This window comes from Hemicordylus capensis, chromosome 3 (assembly GCF_027244095.1).
Source record: "Hemicordylus capensis ecotype Gifberg chromosome 3, rHemCap1.1.pri, whole genome shotgun sequence".
NCBI classification, from domain to species: domain Eukaryota; kingdom Metazoa; phylum Chordata; class Lepidosauria; order Squamata; family Cordylidae; genus Hemicordylus; species Hemicordylus capensis.
This window is the reverse complement of record NC_069659.1, coordinates 54057520-54073623: the sequence shown is the minus strand read 5'-3', so window position 1 is coordinate 54073623 and position 16104 is coordinate 54057520. Positions and strand designations below refer to the sequence as shown.

General features: G+C 42.5%; 1 protein-coding gene across 10 annotated transcripts in view; it reads right to left on the bottom strand.

Moving 5' to 3' along the window:
• Window positions 1–346: 346 nt before the first annotated feature.
• Window positions 347–16104, bottom strand: part of NXPE3 (neurexophilin and PC-esterase domain family member 3) — a 30927-nt gene continuing 15169 nt past the window's right edge. For all 10 annotated transcript variants that reach the window (XM_053312658.1, XM_053312655.1, XM_053312657.1 and 7 more), the window contains 3 exons: window positions 13326–13399; window positions 11221–11427; window positions 347–3368 (listed from right to left, as the gene is read on the bottom strand). In XM_053312658.1, the coding sequence (XP_053168633.1) occupies window positions 2767–3368; window positions 11221–11427; window positions 13326–13399 (883 nt within the window). In that variant the 3' untranslated portion in view covers window positions 347–2766. The remainder of the gene's footprint in view (window positions 3369–11220; window positions 11428–13325; window positions 13400–16104) is intronic.

Sequence of the window (16104 nt, the reverse complement as noted above, 5' to 3'; positions counted from 1 at the left end):
TAAGTGTGAAATAATACACCATTACCTAGAAGTATTTGAGGTGACAATAATAATGTCACTAATTAAAACCCATAAGTAGTTCTATATTGATTTTGGATCTACAAGAAACTTGAAAAATAAACGTATAAGACTGATACTTTTTTCAAGCTTAATCTTTAAGATTAATGCTTTTCTTAATCTCTTCATTTGGTTCACCATCCTACTTAATGCCTTAACCAGCTACCAAGTTAGGTTAGGAAAAGGGGAGAAGTAGTTAATTATAAAGACCAAAAAAGGGGTTGTATAGCTTCAACCAATTAAGAATCCTCCACCATTGTCTTAGAATAACAAAACACTTGACAAAATATTGTGGATATAGAAATAGTTTAATCACAGGTGTTACTGCAGACTGAATGTATTTAATCAGTGAAAACCAGCACGAACTAATACCACAGTTCCATTTTTTTAAATGGATCTACAGTAAATGATTGAACTTTGTTACATTTAATTTTGTCCTAAAGTGCTGGATATCTGAATAGGTTGGAAGCTGTTCCATTCACTCTTTGGGCTTGTAGGTAGTGAGGCAATCAATGCACAAGCTCCTGTACAAAAGGTTTTTTAAAGCTCTTTTCCTGTCTGATGTAATGCCTGAAACAGCCTTCCTTCCAGAAACCACCCAAATCAGACCACATTTCTCTCTTTTTCCAAGACACACTTTCTTCTTCTTCTACTACTACACTGTACTAGCAGTCTTTCCTGAATCATCCAACCCCTTATTCTTGTCTGCTTCTCTTCTGCCATCCAACTCTCCCCAGTGTGTAAGTAAACAGGGACCCTGAGTTAGTGCATTTCAGGGGCGATTTGCAAATTCAATACATTCCTATCGCCATTCAGAAGGAACCAATAGCCATTCTCTGTCATTCATTTCTGCACGTCTCTGCTACGGCTACTGTATTAATCTCTGACTTCATACACCCCATGTCCATATCTGGTCCATTTATTACAGCTTGTAAACTCTCTAGGCAAGCGCCAAATCCAGACTGGTTCAGAATACAGATATTTGTGAAATAAGAGTAGATGCAGCAGCTTTTAATATAATAGCAGCTATTGCCTAATGGTTTTCAAAACCGCTCTTCTATATATGTTTTAAAAATCAGGAATCAAGAGACATTTAAAACTGCTTATTTTATTGTTCACTGTAGTCTAAGGGATCCTTTCCTACTTTCAGCAACTTTAAAGAGAAACGAAGGTCCCCAAGTGATCCTTCCACTATTCCACAGAACTTAACTACTGAGAAGGGTCTTTAAAACGGTGTCCGTGTACATGCAGTACACGGATGCAGTACATGCAGATAGAGAAAGCTAATATATCTCAAATACTTAATCAATATTAGTGATAATGTCCTCCCATGGAAAATATCAAATCAATCAGGAGATTCTCATATAGGCTATCTAAATGTACTTATTAAAACACTCTCATTAGTAAGTGTGCAGCATGGTGTACTGGTTAGAACTGTCAGTGTTGGAGTAGGACTGGGGAGACCCAAGTTCAAATCCTCATTCTGCTATGAAACCCACTGGGTGACTCTAGGCCAGGCACGTCTCTCTCAGCTTAACTCACCTCACAGTATTGAAATACCCATGTATTGTATACTACTCTGGGCTCCTTGGAGGAAGAACGGGATATAAAAACAAGCAAACAAAACAAAATGAAATTGGTGTCCTGCAAGCAGACACACTGAACACCAAAATAGAGGAAAGAGCTACAGAGGGAGTCCTGCTGTGGTGGGAGTGAACCTTGCCCCAACTGGTGGGGACGGAGGGCTGCACATGTGCACTGCCCGTAATATTGGCAAAAGCCCTCATCACCAGAGCTGGGTGATAGGCTGAAAGGAAGAAACCTGGGTTTGTTCTAAAGTTTCTTCCCTCCCATCACCATCCCAAAAATGGTTTAAGCTGTATGGAGGAATGCCTCCCCACAGAAACACAAGTGCACATCCAAAGATGCATTGAAGGGCAGATGTGGCCGGGCTACCCTGAGTAACTTTCAATGGAGTGTTCACTCAAATGCGCATACAGCTGAAGAGGGCCCATGTTCAGTGACAAGCACATATTTTTGCATGCTGAAGATCCTAGGTTTAATCCCCAGCATCTTCATTTAAAAGAAGATTGGATAGCAGGCTTGGGAAAGACCTTGGTCCAAACTCTTGTCAGTTGGACAATACTGAGCAAGATGGATCAATGGTTAGGGCTGTCATATGGAAAAGAGAGTAGGCCTCTTGTACCTTTGATGAACAGAAGTGGGATTTTCAGCAGGTGCAGCCTTTCTTGCCCCTGCATAACAAACTGCACCTGCTGAAGTTACCTTTTCTGTGCATCTCTTAAAAGGTATAGCAGACTTATCCTCTTTTCCATATGGTAGCCTTACCAATGGTCTGAGTTACCTGCCTATGTTCAATACACATCCCTATCTGCATTAGGATGTGTGCTTCACTGAAAGCAATACAGGAAGCATCCACAAGGAGATCCACACTGCAAAAGTGATACAGAAATGTACATAAGTAGCATTTTTTAAAAATTCAGCCCCCATTTTAAAATAAATAATGAACTGATTGTAGACAATTTATTAGACACCATTTAGCATACACTTTAAAATCAAATACATCATATCAAAACAGCAAATATGAATATGCATGCTACAGTGCAGGCTGGGCAGATCAGGTGAATGTTATGGGCATCTCCAATTATCAATAATCCATGATAAATAGCTAGTGCAAATGTTAAGAATTTATACCAATAGAGACCACATTTGATTATGGATTCCTCTCAAGAAGCTGTAGTGTGTTTCCAGTGGACACACAAAAGATAAGAAAGCATCTAACTGGTTTTTGACAATGATATCTTCTGGGTGTAATTTGTGCGGCAAATAGTGTGCTAGTGACATCTCCCAAGCATCCACAAGGTACACTCCAATTCCTGAGAACATCTTTCTCATGATTGTGTCAAGCTGATAGGAATACCAGTCACTGTTGAAAAGGCTAACCTCTGGTCCAAGCTCCTGAACGTTGGCTGTTCTAATGATTACCCGAGTTTTGGGGCTCCGATCCAACAACCGAACAACTGATCTGCGAATATTCCTTAGTCTCCTGATATACACTTCTACTGGGAAAGTGCTGAAGTGAGACCAGATACTTATGGCTATCACAGTGTTCTTCCCACCTACAATTCGGTTCAATTCATTGGCTATGTAGTGCAACTCGTTGCTAAAAACAATGGAAAAGCGAATGGGAGGCCCATGACAGCGGAATTTTAGCAGGATGTTGTGCTTTGGGTCCACAGACACGAAAGGACCGACATTTTTAGGACTGCCAAGGTTCAATTCCATGAGATCTGAAACATAAAAGAATTATTATATCATTTCTGCAATCTGTAACTGCTGTTAGGAAAGGGGAGGGAACTTAGTATTAAGTCCTCAGTGAAGTTGTGACACAGAAGGTGTAATATTTATTTCATAGGCATCAGGTTTAGCCCTTTCTAATTCAAAATCTCCTTTAGCAACATATGCCCAACTGGAAAACCCCTATTTGCAAAAAGATTTCCCCCTTATGTTCACTAAACTACCTAAATAGATAATCCATCATAATAATATGGTGACAAGTTACCAAGTATGGCTTTATCTTGGACTGTTCCGTATTCAGTGCTCCCAATATTTCCCCAGTGCTCCCCTAGGTTATCATAACCTAATAACCTAGTTATTTGCTTGGGTTCCATTCCTCACCTACTACCATGAGTAACAAAACTGCAAGTAACAAGACATTATGCCTATAGGGAAAGGGACAAGGTTCCAGAATGGACCTAAAAGGTGGAAAAAATGTGAAAACACAGCAAAAAGACCATAACAATAATTAAAACGGTTTACTGTACCATGCTCCCATGTGCTCAGGAATGCCCCCCCCCCAATCCATGAAATGCCCCCAAAATGCCCCCCAAGCCATGAAAAATTGTAGGGAAAATGTTTTGGTTTTTTTTTTTTAAAAAAAGAAATGAACCATAAAAATTGCTCCTCCTGACTCCTCCAGACAAAATGGCAGCCAAAAGTGACCTCCATGGCCATTTCCGGCTCTCTAGGAACCATGAATGCGTGGATTTTAACCCTTTTGTATCTGAAGATAATTAAACCAGGTGTCAATTAGACAGTCGTGAATACACGAAAAAGTGGATGTAGAGTCCGTGAGTAATGAGGTTTGCCCATGTTCATATTGAATCCATCATGAAATAATGTCAGTAATAGATATGTAGTGTTGCAAAAAGCTGCCCCTTTTCAGGCTGCTTGACAAGGACTCTGATTCATGCACTATTCATGCCCCACCTTGTCTGCTGCTGCCTTCTTCTCTATGACTTCCTTTGCTATATAGTACTCAAGTCCTCTCATCTCTATTCAGAACTTGCTGCCAAAATAGTTTACTACTTTTGCTACACAGACAATGCAACTTCTCTCCTCAGTCCTCCACTGGTTTTCCATCACTTTTTATATCAACAAACTCCTTATCTTTTACCTTTATAGCTCCCCCTGGCCTTGCCATCTGTGGAGGATCTGCCATGCTGTGCTACCATGTGTGACGGATCCCACCACTTAACACCACGTGTGGAGGATCCACACTGCTGCAACCACGTGTCATGGATCTCCCCGAAAATTACAAATTTAACTACTGCAGCCAAGTAGACTTTTAGCTACTACAACCAGGCCTATTCTTAGGGCGGGGTGACCGGGGCGATTGCCCCGGGCCCCACACTGGGACAAGCCCTGCAGGTGTCACGCCCTCACTCTCCGATAGTGAGGAAGAAGGAGATGCTGACAGCCCTTCAGCTGATGCCGGGGTGCCTGAGGGGCAGAGCCTGGCTGTCGGTTCCCAAGAGTGCAGGAAGGTCCAGTTGATGTCTCAGAGCAGGCACAGCAGTCTGAGGCAGCAGAGACAGGGACTGACAAACTAGAGGATGAGCTCTGCAGGCAACCCCCACTGACTCCGCAGCAGAGACGGGTCACAAGGTGGCAGGCACATCTGGAATCAATCAGGCGAAGTAAGCACCTCGTGCAGAGGGCTGATAAGCCTTGAATCCCTGCCAGCTGAGAGTTATCAGCCTGAACCATAAAGCACGTCTACAGCTTGCAGTTAGCCGATGGAAGGCAATGTATGTCATCCCTAGTATCGACAGCTTTCAGCCTGAGCCAGAGAGAGAGAAATATTTCTTAGCTGTGTTTTGCTTCTGCTACCCAGTTTGGTCTTTTGTGAACTATCATCCTAGACTTCCCTACTGGGTGGCCAGATTACTGACAGCAGGGGAGCAGCCTGCCCTGCAAAAATTGACCTTCCTCCCCTCTCCCAGCTCAGCCAAGCTGTAGTGCTGCAGCCTGCTGTTCAAAGGCTCCCTGCACAAGAGGGGACACTGCTACAGCTCCCTTTCCCCAGACCGACTCTCAGCTGCTCAGTGGGTAGGCGGGGCTTCCAAGGGCTTCTCTGCCGAAGCAGGCCTCCCTGAAGGCTCCTCAGTTTCCTGAAGCTTTCCCGAGTCCCTGAAGCTCGCCAGCCAGGAGGCAGAGTAGCCAGCGCTGGCTGCCCACCAGAGTGCTGCCCACCACAGATATAGGGCAGGGTGGAAGGGCTCTGAATACTGAAATGGAAATGGATTGGACAAATTACCTATTTAAAAAATTCTAAAAATATATTTTTTTAAAGTCCTAAAAGCAGCTTGTTTCATGGCAGAAAATTACAAAAACCTCTGGAACTGAAGCCCCTGCACCTTGGACCATCACTCCACCCCCACGTGGAGGAATCTGCCCTTTGCCTTCATAAAAAAGGGTTAAAGCACCCCAGCCCCCCCCCTTTAGATCACCTGGAATGACTTGGCATAGGGCTTTGATATTGAGCACAGATGTAGGATGGAGTGGGAGGGCTCTGAAAATTGAAACTGAAATGGATTGGTCAATCCATTGATTTTTAATATTTTTTCCCTACTGCAGTAAAGCTGCCAGAAAGAGTTCTCTCTATCCATAGAGTACTTCACAACTAGTAAAAGTAGGGCTAACTATAAACAGCTGAATACACTTTACTTATTTAATTTGTACATGTACTATGCTCAAGTTGGTTTGCAATCCAGAATGTCTGAGTGAGAACTCTGAAGCAAGGGGCATGTGTTGTGCTTTTAACTTTTCCCCCTTACAAATTATTATTATTATTATTTTATTTTGCAATTATATCCCGCTCTTCCTCCAAGGAGCCCAGAGCGGTGTACTACATACTTAAGTTTCTCCTCACAACAACCCTGTGAAGTAGGTTAGGCTGAGAGAGAAGTGACTGGCCCAGAGTCACCCAGCTAGTTTTATGGCTGAATGGGGATTTGAACTCGGGTCTCCCCCGGTCCTAGTCCAGCACTCTAACCACTACACCACGCTGGCAAATGCACTATATGTCCGAGCTGGTTGGCCATGTCCAAAAACCTCACACATACTATTTGCACAGTATGTCATCAGTATGATTTTGTAATCATATGAAACGTTAAGAAAGCCCCATACATGCTGATTCACCCCAGCCCCACAACCCGCTAGGGATGGCCCTGACTACAACAGCCTTTCAAACCTCTGTTGCCAAAAACAAACCCTGGTAGAGTGGTAAGGCCTATAGGCATGGAGTGGAGTAAACAGAAGCTACAATTTTTCTTTAAAGATGAACAAGTAAATTTACTTTGCAAATAGCTCACTTTAAATCAATAATCGCTTAACAAGTTTAGTACCCGCCCCCGCAAAAAAACCCACCCAAAGGAGCATAAAGAATAAACAAAATGTGGTCAAAACGCATCCACTAACCTGACTCTTACTGTGCCCTAACTTAGAGTCCTTGGCAATCACTTCAGTGATTCCAGCTTTTCCTTAGTTCAGCCTCAAATCCTGTTCTTTTTCACAGTTCTGAGATTCAGCCCAGTCTGGTTCTTTTTGTGAGTGGTTTCAGCTCTGCAGAGAGACTACACAATTCTGCAAGTGTTTTAACAGTTCTGGTTACAGCACCAGTTCTGATAAACTATCATACTGAGCAATTCCTTCCTTGGATTCTTCACTGATCCTCACACCAGACTCACCAACTTGTCTTCTTATTCCGATTCCTTGTCCAGCTCTGTTCCTCTCTTTGTCCAACTCTCAATGCTGCAGACAACTCTCTTCCAGCTCTCCAACATGTAAATCTTGGACTTTCTTTCTGAACTCCCTCACTCTCTACACCACACTTATATAAACCCAAATTTCCTCTTATACTTTTCAAAATACCCAATCAGCATAACTGAAGTTCCCTCCATTTTACAAAGTGTAACCAATAAAATCAAACTTCCCTTTCCCTCCAAAACCAACCCAGTAATTTTCATCTTTAACTGAAATTGCTTGAGCAGAAGCCATGAACTTTAGGCCCTGCCAACTTTTCTAACACAGAGAGGCAATTCTCATGATGGCGAGAAACGAGGTTAAAGGAGCCAAGCCCAGTTTTCCCCCATTGTGAGAACCACTGGGCTCGCAGGTGAGTCTGGTGGTTCAATGGTGGCTAGCCCACCTACGAACCCCTCCCCTAAAACAAGGTTAGCAGAGTAAGTGCTAACTGCGGTTTACTGATCATGTACCGCCACAGCAACACATGAGTAGACCCACGATCAGGAGGCTACAAAAAGCCTCCTGGCTTCGGAGGTGTCCCCAGGATACCCCGCACACTCAATCCCCACCACCCCTGCCGGATCCATGACGGAGCTGGTAGTTGTGTGGGTGGCTGATCCGGCCACCCAGAGCTAGCCTGGGGATCATCTGCAGGGAGAATGGGCTAATCCCGCTCTCCCCGCAGGACCCAGTAAGGCTCTACATACAGATTCTGTGTAGAGCTTCAGGTTCTTAAAAGGAATTTTGCACATAAATCCTATTTTACAGTAAAGAAAAGGTTTAGTAATATTAATGCGATCTACAATTCATTTACAATACAAGGGCATATTTACAAAACCAAGAGGTCTAGGCCTCCCAACCATCCCATTGTATCTTCTCCTTTGCTGTCCCTTCTAACTTTCTTCTAGACCACCAACAGCCAACTAATGGCGCAGCAGGGAAGTAACTTGTCTAGGGAGCAAGAGGTTGCTGGTTCGAATCCCCCCGGTATGTTTCCCAGACTATGGGACTATGTTTCCCAGACTATGGGAAACACCTATATCGGGCAGCAGCAATATAGGAAGATGCTGAAAGGTATCATCTCATACTGTGTGAGGGATGGCAATGGAAAACCCCTCCTGTATTCTACCAAAGAAAACCACATGGCTCTGTAGTCACCAGGAGTTGACACCACAACTTTACTTTAGACCACCACTCTAGTCCTCTTCAGGCATTCTGTAGCAGCACCCACAGCATCACCCTAACAAGCCCTGTGATCTACCCCCACCAGAAGTAAAGTGTTTGTCTGCAGAGACAAATGCTTTACCCAATATGAGATCCACCCCATGATCAGGAACACCAAAATTCTACACCCCATGTCTCTCTTCAAACAAATTCCCTACTAGTTGGGCAGAGAGGGACTTTTTGAAAATGGCGCTCTTGTATAGAACAGCAGGATAGCAACTTTCCTAGTCATCTCATTATAACATAACCTCCTGCTGGTTGTTGCTGCATCTCCCTTGTGTTTCTTTTTAGGCTGTAAGACCCTTTGGGCCAGGGAACTTTCTCCTCATTCCTTCTGTTATGTAAAACAGCCTTGGGAACTTAATTGCCAAAAAGCAGCATACATACATTCTAAATAATGGCCAACACCCTGACTAATAATGTGCTAACACAAACAAATCTCATAGCTGCCCTAAAAATGGGGATTTTCGGAACTGCGCTTTTGCAAGCACACAGTTAGTCAGGATGTTAGCCAATATTTAGAAGACAGTTGGTATAGCATAGTGACTGACTTTCCTCGGACATGAACTTAATAGGGGTGGCACCAAGCCACTCCCTTTCAGCCTCAGCTCCCCAACTGCCATACGGGAGTAATTAATAATACTTGTCTTACAGGGTTATTGTAAGTATTAGATCAAGGTACTGAATGTGAGGAACCTAATTGGCTCTCCTGGAGTTCCGTCCCTTGTGCTCCTCCCCCACTTGGCATTTGAATGCAAATGCAGAACAAGCCAGCCACAAGGAAAAGCTGAGCTCATCGAAGCAAGTAAACAATTTTTTAAATTATCTGTTTTGCATGTGTGTGAAATTTGTTCCCCTCGCCTAAGTCACTGTATTTCTCTTTTCTCCCCCTGTATGAACTGTGTGCATTTGAAAGTCTATGTGTTTCTTCTCCACCTACCTCCCACCCCATCTGGGAACTATCTATATATTTAATTCTCTAGGCATATCCGTGGCTAATCCCATGCATGGCAGCTCTCGCGAGAGTACGGAGAGCTGCTGGATAGGCTAGTCACGGGATGGGTGGGAGGGGGAAAGTGGCAGTGGCCGGCTGGTGGGGGACAGTGCCAAGAAAATAGCAGCAGCAATGGGCAGAAGGAGATAGTGGGGAAGGAGGTGACAGCAGGCGGGCAACAAAACAGCAACAGCAGATGCGGGGTGGGGGGATGCGGCAACAGGCAGCAAACTAGAGGTGCAGCTAGTAGTGTTTTTATGTCTGTGAAAGAGAGATTCTGCCCGCACCAACACACACACACACACACACACACACACACACACACACACTTTCTTCCCTGTGTGAGGGAGATTTTTAAACTTTAAAAAAAATCATTTTCAAAACTGCACAAGGTGCTAAGTTTAAGCCAAAACTATTCAAATACAAACTTGTAAGAAACCCTCTCCTACCCCAATAGTGTATTTTCTTGTGAGGAAATCAATCACTACAAAAAGTATTACAAGCTTTAAAAATAATAAGAGGGAAGAGAAATGCTCTAACAAAATTGATCTGTTCTGTTTTTTTCTGCCTTTTGGTTAATTATGTGCTGCTGGGTTTGAAGATACCGTACTAAACTACTTATAGTCTTAATCTGGTATGTGTGTGCATGCATGCCTTATATTATTAAGATATTTATACAGTCCACTCCTTTTTTAGCAACAAAGTTATCAAAAATGGATTACATAGCAAAATACATGAGATAAAGTGTTCTCTATCCCAATGAGTTTCTCCTTATAGTATTTACTATTTTATTTTGCTTTGTGCTTGTTACAGTTTTTTAAAAATAAGCTTGTAGTAGAATAACGTATCTTCCCAACTTCTTGAAAGCAGCTTCACAAATTGCTAAAATGAACATTAATACCCAGGCCTATCATTATTTCAGTACATGTTCAATTTTTCAGCAGTGTACTGGTACAACACTTGTACCATTCTTTCTAGTGCAAGCTGCCATATGAAGACATGTGCTAAATCTCTCAGAAGTATGCACAGAGTTATTTTCAATGCTTCTCATTTCTTATGTTTGGAAGCACAGGGTCATTTTATTGTCCTTTGTGTACATATTTTGCCAGCCCTCAAAAATCAAGTCCTCTCTTATTTCTCCTTGTGCAAGGAAGAAGTAAAACCGAGAAGGAAGGAAGGAAGAAGCTGGAATTAAAGCAGCCTTCCATTATCGGTGCCAGAGGCTGAAGAGAGTCTACAACAGAAGCAGTAGAGAACTTGCAACCAGGTAGACCAGGGAGAAGGCGGCCTCACTTGGTTGGTGGGCTGGCAAGGAGACAGGGAACCTGATTGAAATTTTGGCCTAAACACAGTCTGCATCAAAGAACTTATAAGGGTATATCTGTATATATGAGAGGAGGGGAGATGGTCGGGGAAAATTACAATTTAGATTAATCAGAGGAGTTCCTGCCAGGATTCTAGCCACTTCTCTTTTGCATCAAGCATCTAAATATTTTTAATAACTACATCATGTTATTCTGTATATAATTTTTTATATTCTAAAAGGTATATTTACAAAATAAAACATTTTTAGTTTAAAATATGCCTTGTCTTTGATTGGTTCTTTCCTATGCCTAAGATCTATTTTATACATATTTTATACATAAACCTTCTCAAGGAGTTGAGGAGGAAAAAGGTCCAAGGTCCACTGAATTTGTCACATTTTAGAGAGCCCCTTGTGGCACTTGGAGAGCATCACCTTTGGTTTTTGGACTTAAAATTTCACTATGACATGTTGGGAATACTCTTGTACAAATATTTTTACAAGAAAATGAAAAATATATATATATAGTGACCTGGGACAAATGCAGTCAGATATTCAAACCACTGTCTGATTGTAGAGTCTCCAAACAAATGGATAAGTTTTCCTTGTAAACATTCAGTAATATCTGATGACTTGTTAAAATGCCGAATCCATTGTGCTCTTGGTTGCCATTCATCTTGATAATAGTAACCAGAAGGAAATACATCTGTGCTTGAAGATCTTTCCAGACTGTCCATCTCTGAAAAAGATGGTTTTGAATTATCAATCAGGAATGAAAAGCTATTCATTACAACTATAATAGTAAAGCAAATAAGAGCACACATCATCACCAATCCTTCAAAAACAGATCTGACATACAGGTGAAACTCGGAAAATTAGAATATCATGCAAAAGTCCATTAATTTCAGTAATGCAAATTAAAAGGTGAAACTGATATATGAGACAGACACATTACATGCAAAGCGAGATAAGTCAAGCCTTAATTTGTTATAATTGTGATGATCATGGCATACAGCTCATGAAAACCCCAAATCCACAATCTCAGAAAATTAGAATATTACATGGAACCAAGAAGACAAGGATTGTAGAATAGAACAATATCGGACCTCTGAAAAGTATACAGTGTACTGTGCTTGATTGGCCAGCAAACTCACCTGACCTGACCCCATAGAGAATCTATGGGGCATTGCCAAGAGAAGGATGAGAGACATGAGACCAAACAATGCAGAAGAACTGAAGGCCGCTAATGAAGCATCCTGGTCTTCCATAATACCTCATCAGTGCCACAGGCTGATAGCATCCATGCCACGCCGCATTGAGGCAATAATTGCTGCAAAAGGGGCCCAAACCAAGTACTGAATACATATGCATGCTTATACTTTTCAGAGGTCCGATATTGTTCTATTCTTCCATCCTTGTCTTCTTGGTTCCATGTAATATTCTAATTTTCTGAGATTGTGGATTTGGGGTTTTCATGAGCTGTACGCCATGATCATCACAATTATAACAAATTAAGGCTTGACTTATCTCACTTTGCATGTAATGCGTCTGTCTCATATATCAGTTTCACCTTTTAATTTGCATTACTGAAATTAATGGACTTTTGCACAATATTCTAATTTTCCGAGTTTCACCTGTATAACCTAAAGCTATAAATAAGCTATAAATTTAAACATAAAATGTGGTTATAAATTCAAAACAAACAATTGTAACAAGCACAAGAACTGCAGTCAATTTCTATATTTTGAAAAACAATGAAATTTGCTAAAAATGTGGCAGACAAGACCTAAATATGTCACTGAATCTTCCAAACAATTTTGGAGGCTGAAGGCTTTTCCAAACAACCTTTATATGTATGTGTGATAAATGTGCAATTATTCCTGTTTTCATAGAAACGCCAAACATCTTTCTTCAAGGAAGTATTTCTGTTGTGGGGTAATCACAATTCTCCAGCACTCACAATACAATGACCACAATCCAAGAGAGAGTTACACATACAGAACTCTGGTGGATGGTGTCAGTATTTTATTGCTATCTTCCTCGTCACCATATATCTAGCACAATTGTTTAGATCGCAGTTGCTGGAATGTGAAGGAAGGATTGGCTAATGCCTCTCGGGGTCACTGATGACAACAACTTCCCTCTGCTGAACTGGTATTCATTCAATGATAACTCTTAACTTGATAGGCTGGTTTTTGACAGGAAACTGAGAGCTGGGGAACATAGTGGCAGAGTGTGAGAACTGAGGAATCCACGAACTCAGTAAATAGTTTTAGACAAGCCACTATCCTCTTAACCTTTTCAGTCCCACCCACCCACCTCAATCGACAATATGAAGCTAAAAATGCAGGTTCTCACTACAGAGCAGTTGTAAGGGTGGGTTACTGAGAAAATGCATATGAATCCCTCTGAGCACTCTAAAGTGTTGTAGACCTACCAAATAGAATTCTCTGACAATAAAGCTGTTCCATGACAGCTGATCAGCAATACCACACCACACAAAGCTGTCACTTGACAACTGCACTAATCACGTGATTAACACAGTCAAGTGAATTTGCCCTAAGTGTTCACCAATGAAATTTAACACATGATCAAGGCATTAGTGGTTTGATATAAGGCTTTCAAATTTCACTTTACCTGCATGTTCCAAGGGTCTTACAATGACTGTATCAGGACCACTGGAAGGGATTGGCACTTTGATATTCACATTACTAAACAGACAAGAGAAGAAAATTCAGTATTAAAGAACAACTATGTTTCTAACATCAAAGATCCTGTGGGCAGCATCCTGACAAAGTTATTTAGTAATATTATTTTAATTTATTTATTTATTTGATTGATTGATTGATTGATTTCATTTCTATACCGCCCTTCCAAAAATGGCTCAGGGTGCTTTACATTAAAATAAAGACAGTTAAAATAAACAAACTATAACAACATTCCTCTGTCTCATTTTGAAGCCTACTCTGGGAAGAGCAGAAGCAGCTTCAGGAGGTGAACAAGCTTTTCTAAACAGAACATCAAGCCTTTCCCCCCTTCAAACTAACTAACAGGAAGAGCGGAGATTCTGAGGGGCTGGTTTCTCTTTAAGGGACAAGTCCTAGTCTGTGTGTTTGTTATTTGTCAGGGCTAGCATTTGCGGGGGCTAGCAAACTCCTGTGGCATCCAGGTTTTTTTTTACCCTGCCTGGAGGGAGTGGAGTCAGCTAGGGCTGTGGGAGGCCCCACATTCCTTTGAGCCACATCCGGTGTCTCAGTTTGAAGCCTACGCTCTACATAGGAGGTGAAGGCCTAAGAGCACAGCTAACAGGGGTAGCAAACAGGGCATTGGAGTTTTGTGAGAGTTTAGCAGGAAGTGTGCGGGGCAGCCTGGAACAAGTCCCTGTGATCAAAAGGAGCCCAGTGGAGAAGAAAAGGTAAGTACAAATCCCTTCCCCATAAAAGTACTGATCCCTCCCTCATATTCTTGAGAAAAGCAGTTTGGACAGTTAAATAGCTGACCAATACAGCTCAGACTTATCCTTCTAATAAACTTTCTCTAAATACTGTAAACTGCCAACAAAACCAGTTATGAAGATAGAAAGTCAGCAGGGGAGGGGGCATTTCCCAGTGTATTGCACAGAGTGTCACATGTATGACTATTTGCTCCATGGGCAGAAATCATGAGTGTGTGCTTGGTGCAAGGAGCTCCTGGCTCTCAGGGAACAAGTTTGTTCCCTTGAGACCAAGGTGGCAGATCTGGAGAAGATCAGGGAGACAAAGAGGCATGCAGACAAGACCTTCAGGGACGTGGTAGAGGCATCCCACTCCAAGACTGATAGCTCCTCTGCTGTCAGGAAGAATGAAGGTTTCGGGGAAGGAGGACATCGGTCTGAGGAAGAGGGAAATGCAGGGACTCCTTCCATGGATGATGAGCCCATATCCTCTCACACAAGGGATACTCCTCCAGGGGGTGGGGGCCTCCTTGTATTGGGCGATTCAATCATTAGAGGTATAGAGAGATGGGTTTGTGACCTGCGTGTTGACCACATGATGACTTGCCTTTCTGGTGCGAAGGTTGCAGACATCACATAGTGTCTAGATAGACTGTTAGGCAGTGCTGGGTAGGAGACAGCTGTCGTGGCGCACGTCAGCACCAACGACGTGGGGAAATGTAGTTGGGAGTTCCTGGAAGCCAAATTTAGGCTGATAGGTAGCGTATTGAAGTCCAGGACCCCCAAGGTAGCATTCTCAGAAATTCCACGTGCAGGTACAGTGAGACAGGCAGAGCTGAGGGGGTTCAATGCATGGACGACCCTTTGGTGCCAGGAGGAGGGGTTTAGATTTGTTAGGCACTGGGATACATTTTGGGGAAGCAAGGCCTGTACAAAAGGGATGGGCTGCACTTGAATCAAGATGGAACTAGACTGCTGGTGCTTAAAATAAAAAAGGTTGCAGATCAGCTTTTAAAATGATGCCTGGGGAATAGCCAACAGGAGCTGGTGATGAAGGAAAATTCCACGATTCCCTTTCACCTAGTTGTGTCACCTACATAATTCCTAAAGGTCACATGTTTCTACACCAAGCTGTTACAAGAGCCCCTTTTCTTGGAAACAATACTCTGCCCCGCCTGAGTAAAGATAGACACCTGTGGACCACAACTTGCCCTGCCCTGTAGGGATGTGCAAACCGGTTCGAATTCGAACCAGGTTGGTTTGATGGTTCAAATTTGAACCGAACCAGCCATCAGGTTCGAGCTGCAGGTTTGAATTTGAACCAAACTGGGGGTGGTTCGATTCGAACTGGTTCAAACCTCCAAAAGTGGGTGGGGTGGTAGCTGGCACCCATGGGTACCTACCAACCAAACCCCAAAGCAATCGGACACTCGTACAATTTTTTATGAATTTTTGAATGTTATTTTTATTTTTTCTCATAGGGTATAATGGGACTTGAACCAACCCATTATTCCTTATTGTGGAGCACCCATGGGTGCCAACAACCACCCAAACCCTGAAGCAATTGGATACTCCTACAATTTTCTATGAATATTTGAAATGTTTTAAATTATTTTTCGCATAGGGTATAATGGGACCAGAACCAGCCCATTATCCCCTATTGTGGAGCACCTAGGGGCACAAAAGTGGGGTGGGTGGTAGGAACCCAGGGGTGCCTACCATCCACAAAACCCCAAGGCAATCGGACACTCCTCTGATTATTGGTGAATTTTTAAAGTATTTTTGAATTCCTCATAGGAGATAACGAGGATTACAGCAAATGTATAGCTTCATGTCAGGAGCAAAGGGGTGGCCTAGAGCAGAGTGTGGTGGGCGGTAGTGTCCAAGGGGGGCAAGGAAGCTACCAGAATTATTTGAAAGGAATTGGGCAAGGGGCTGATTTTTAAGTGATTTTTGAAGTTTACGTGTCTTTAAGGTTAGCAA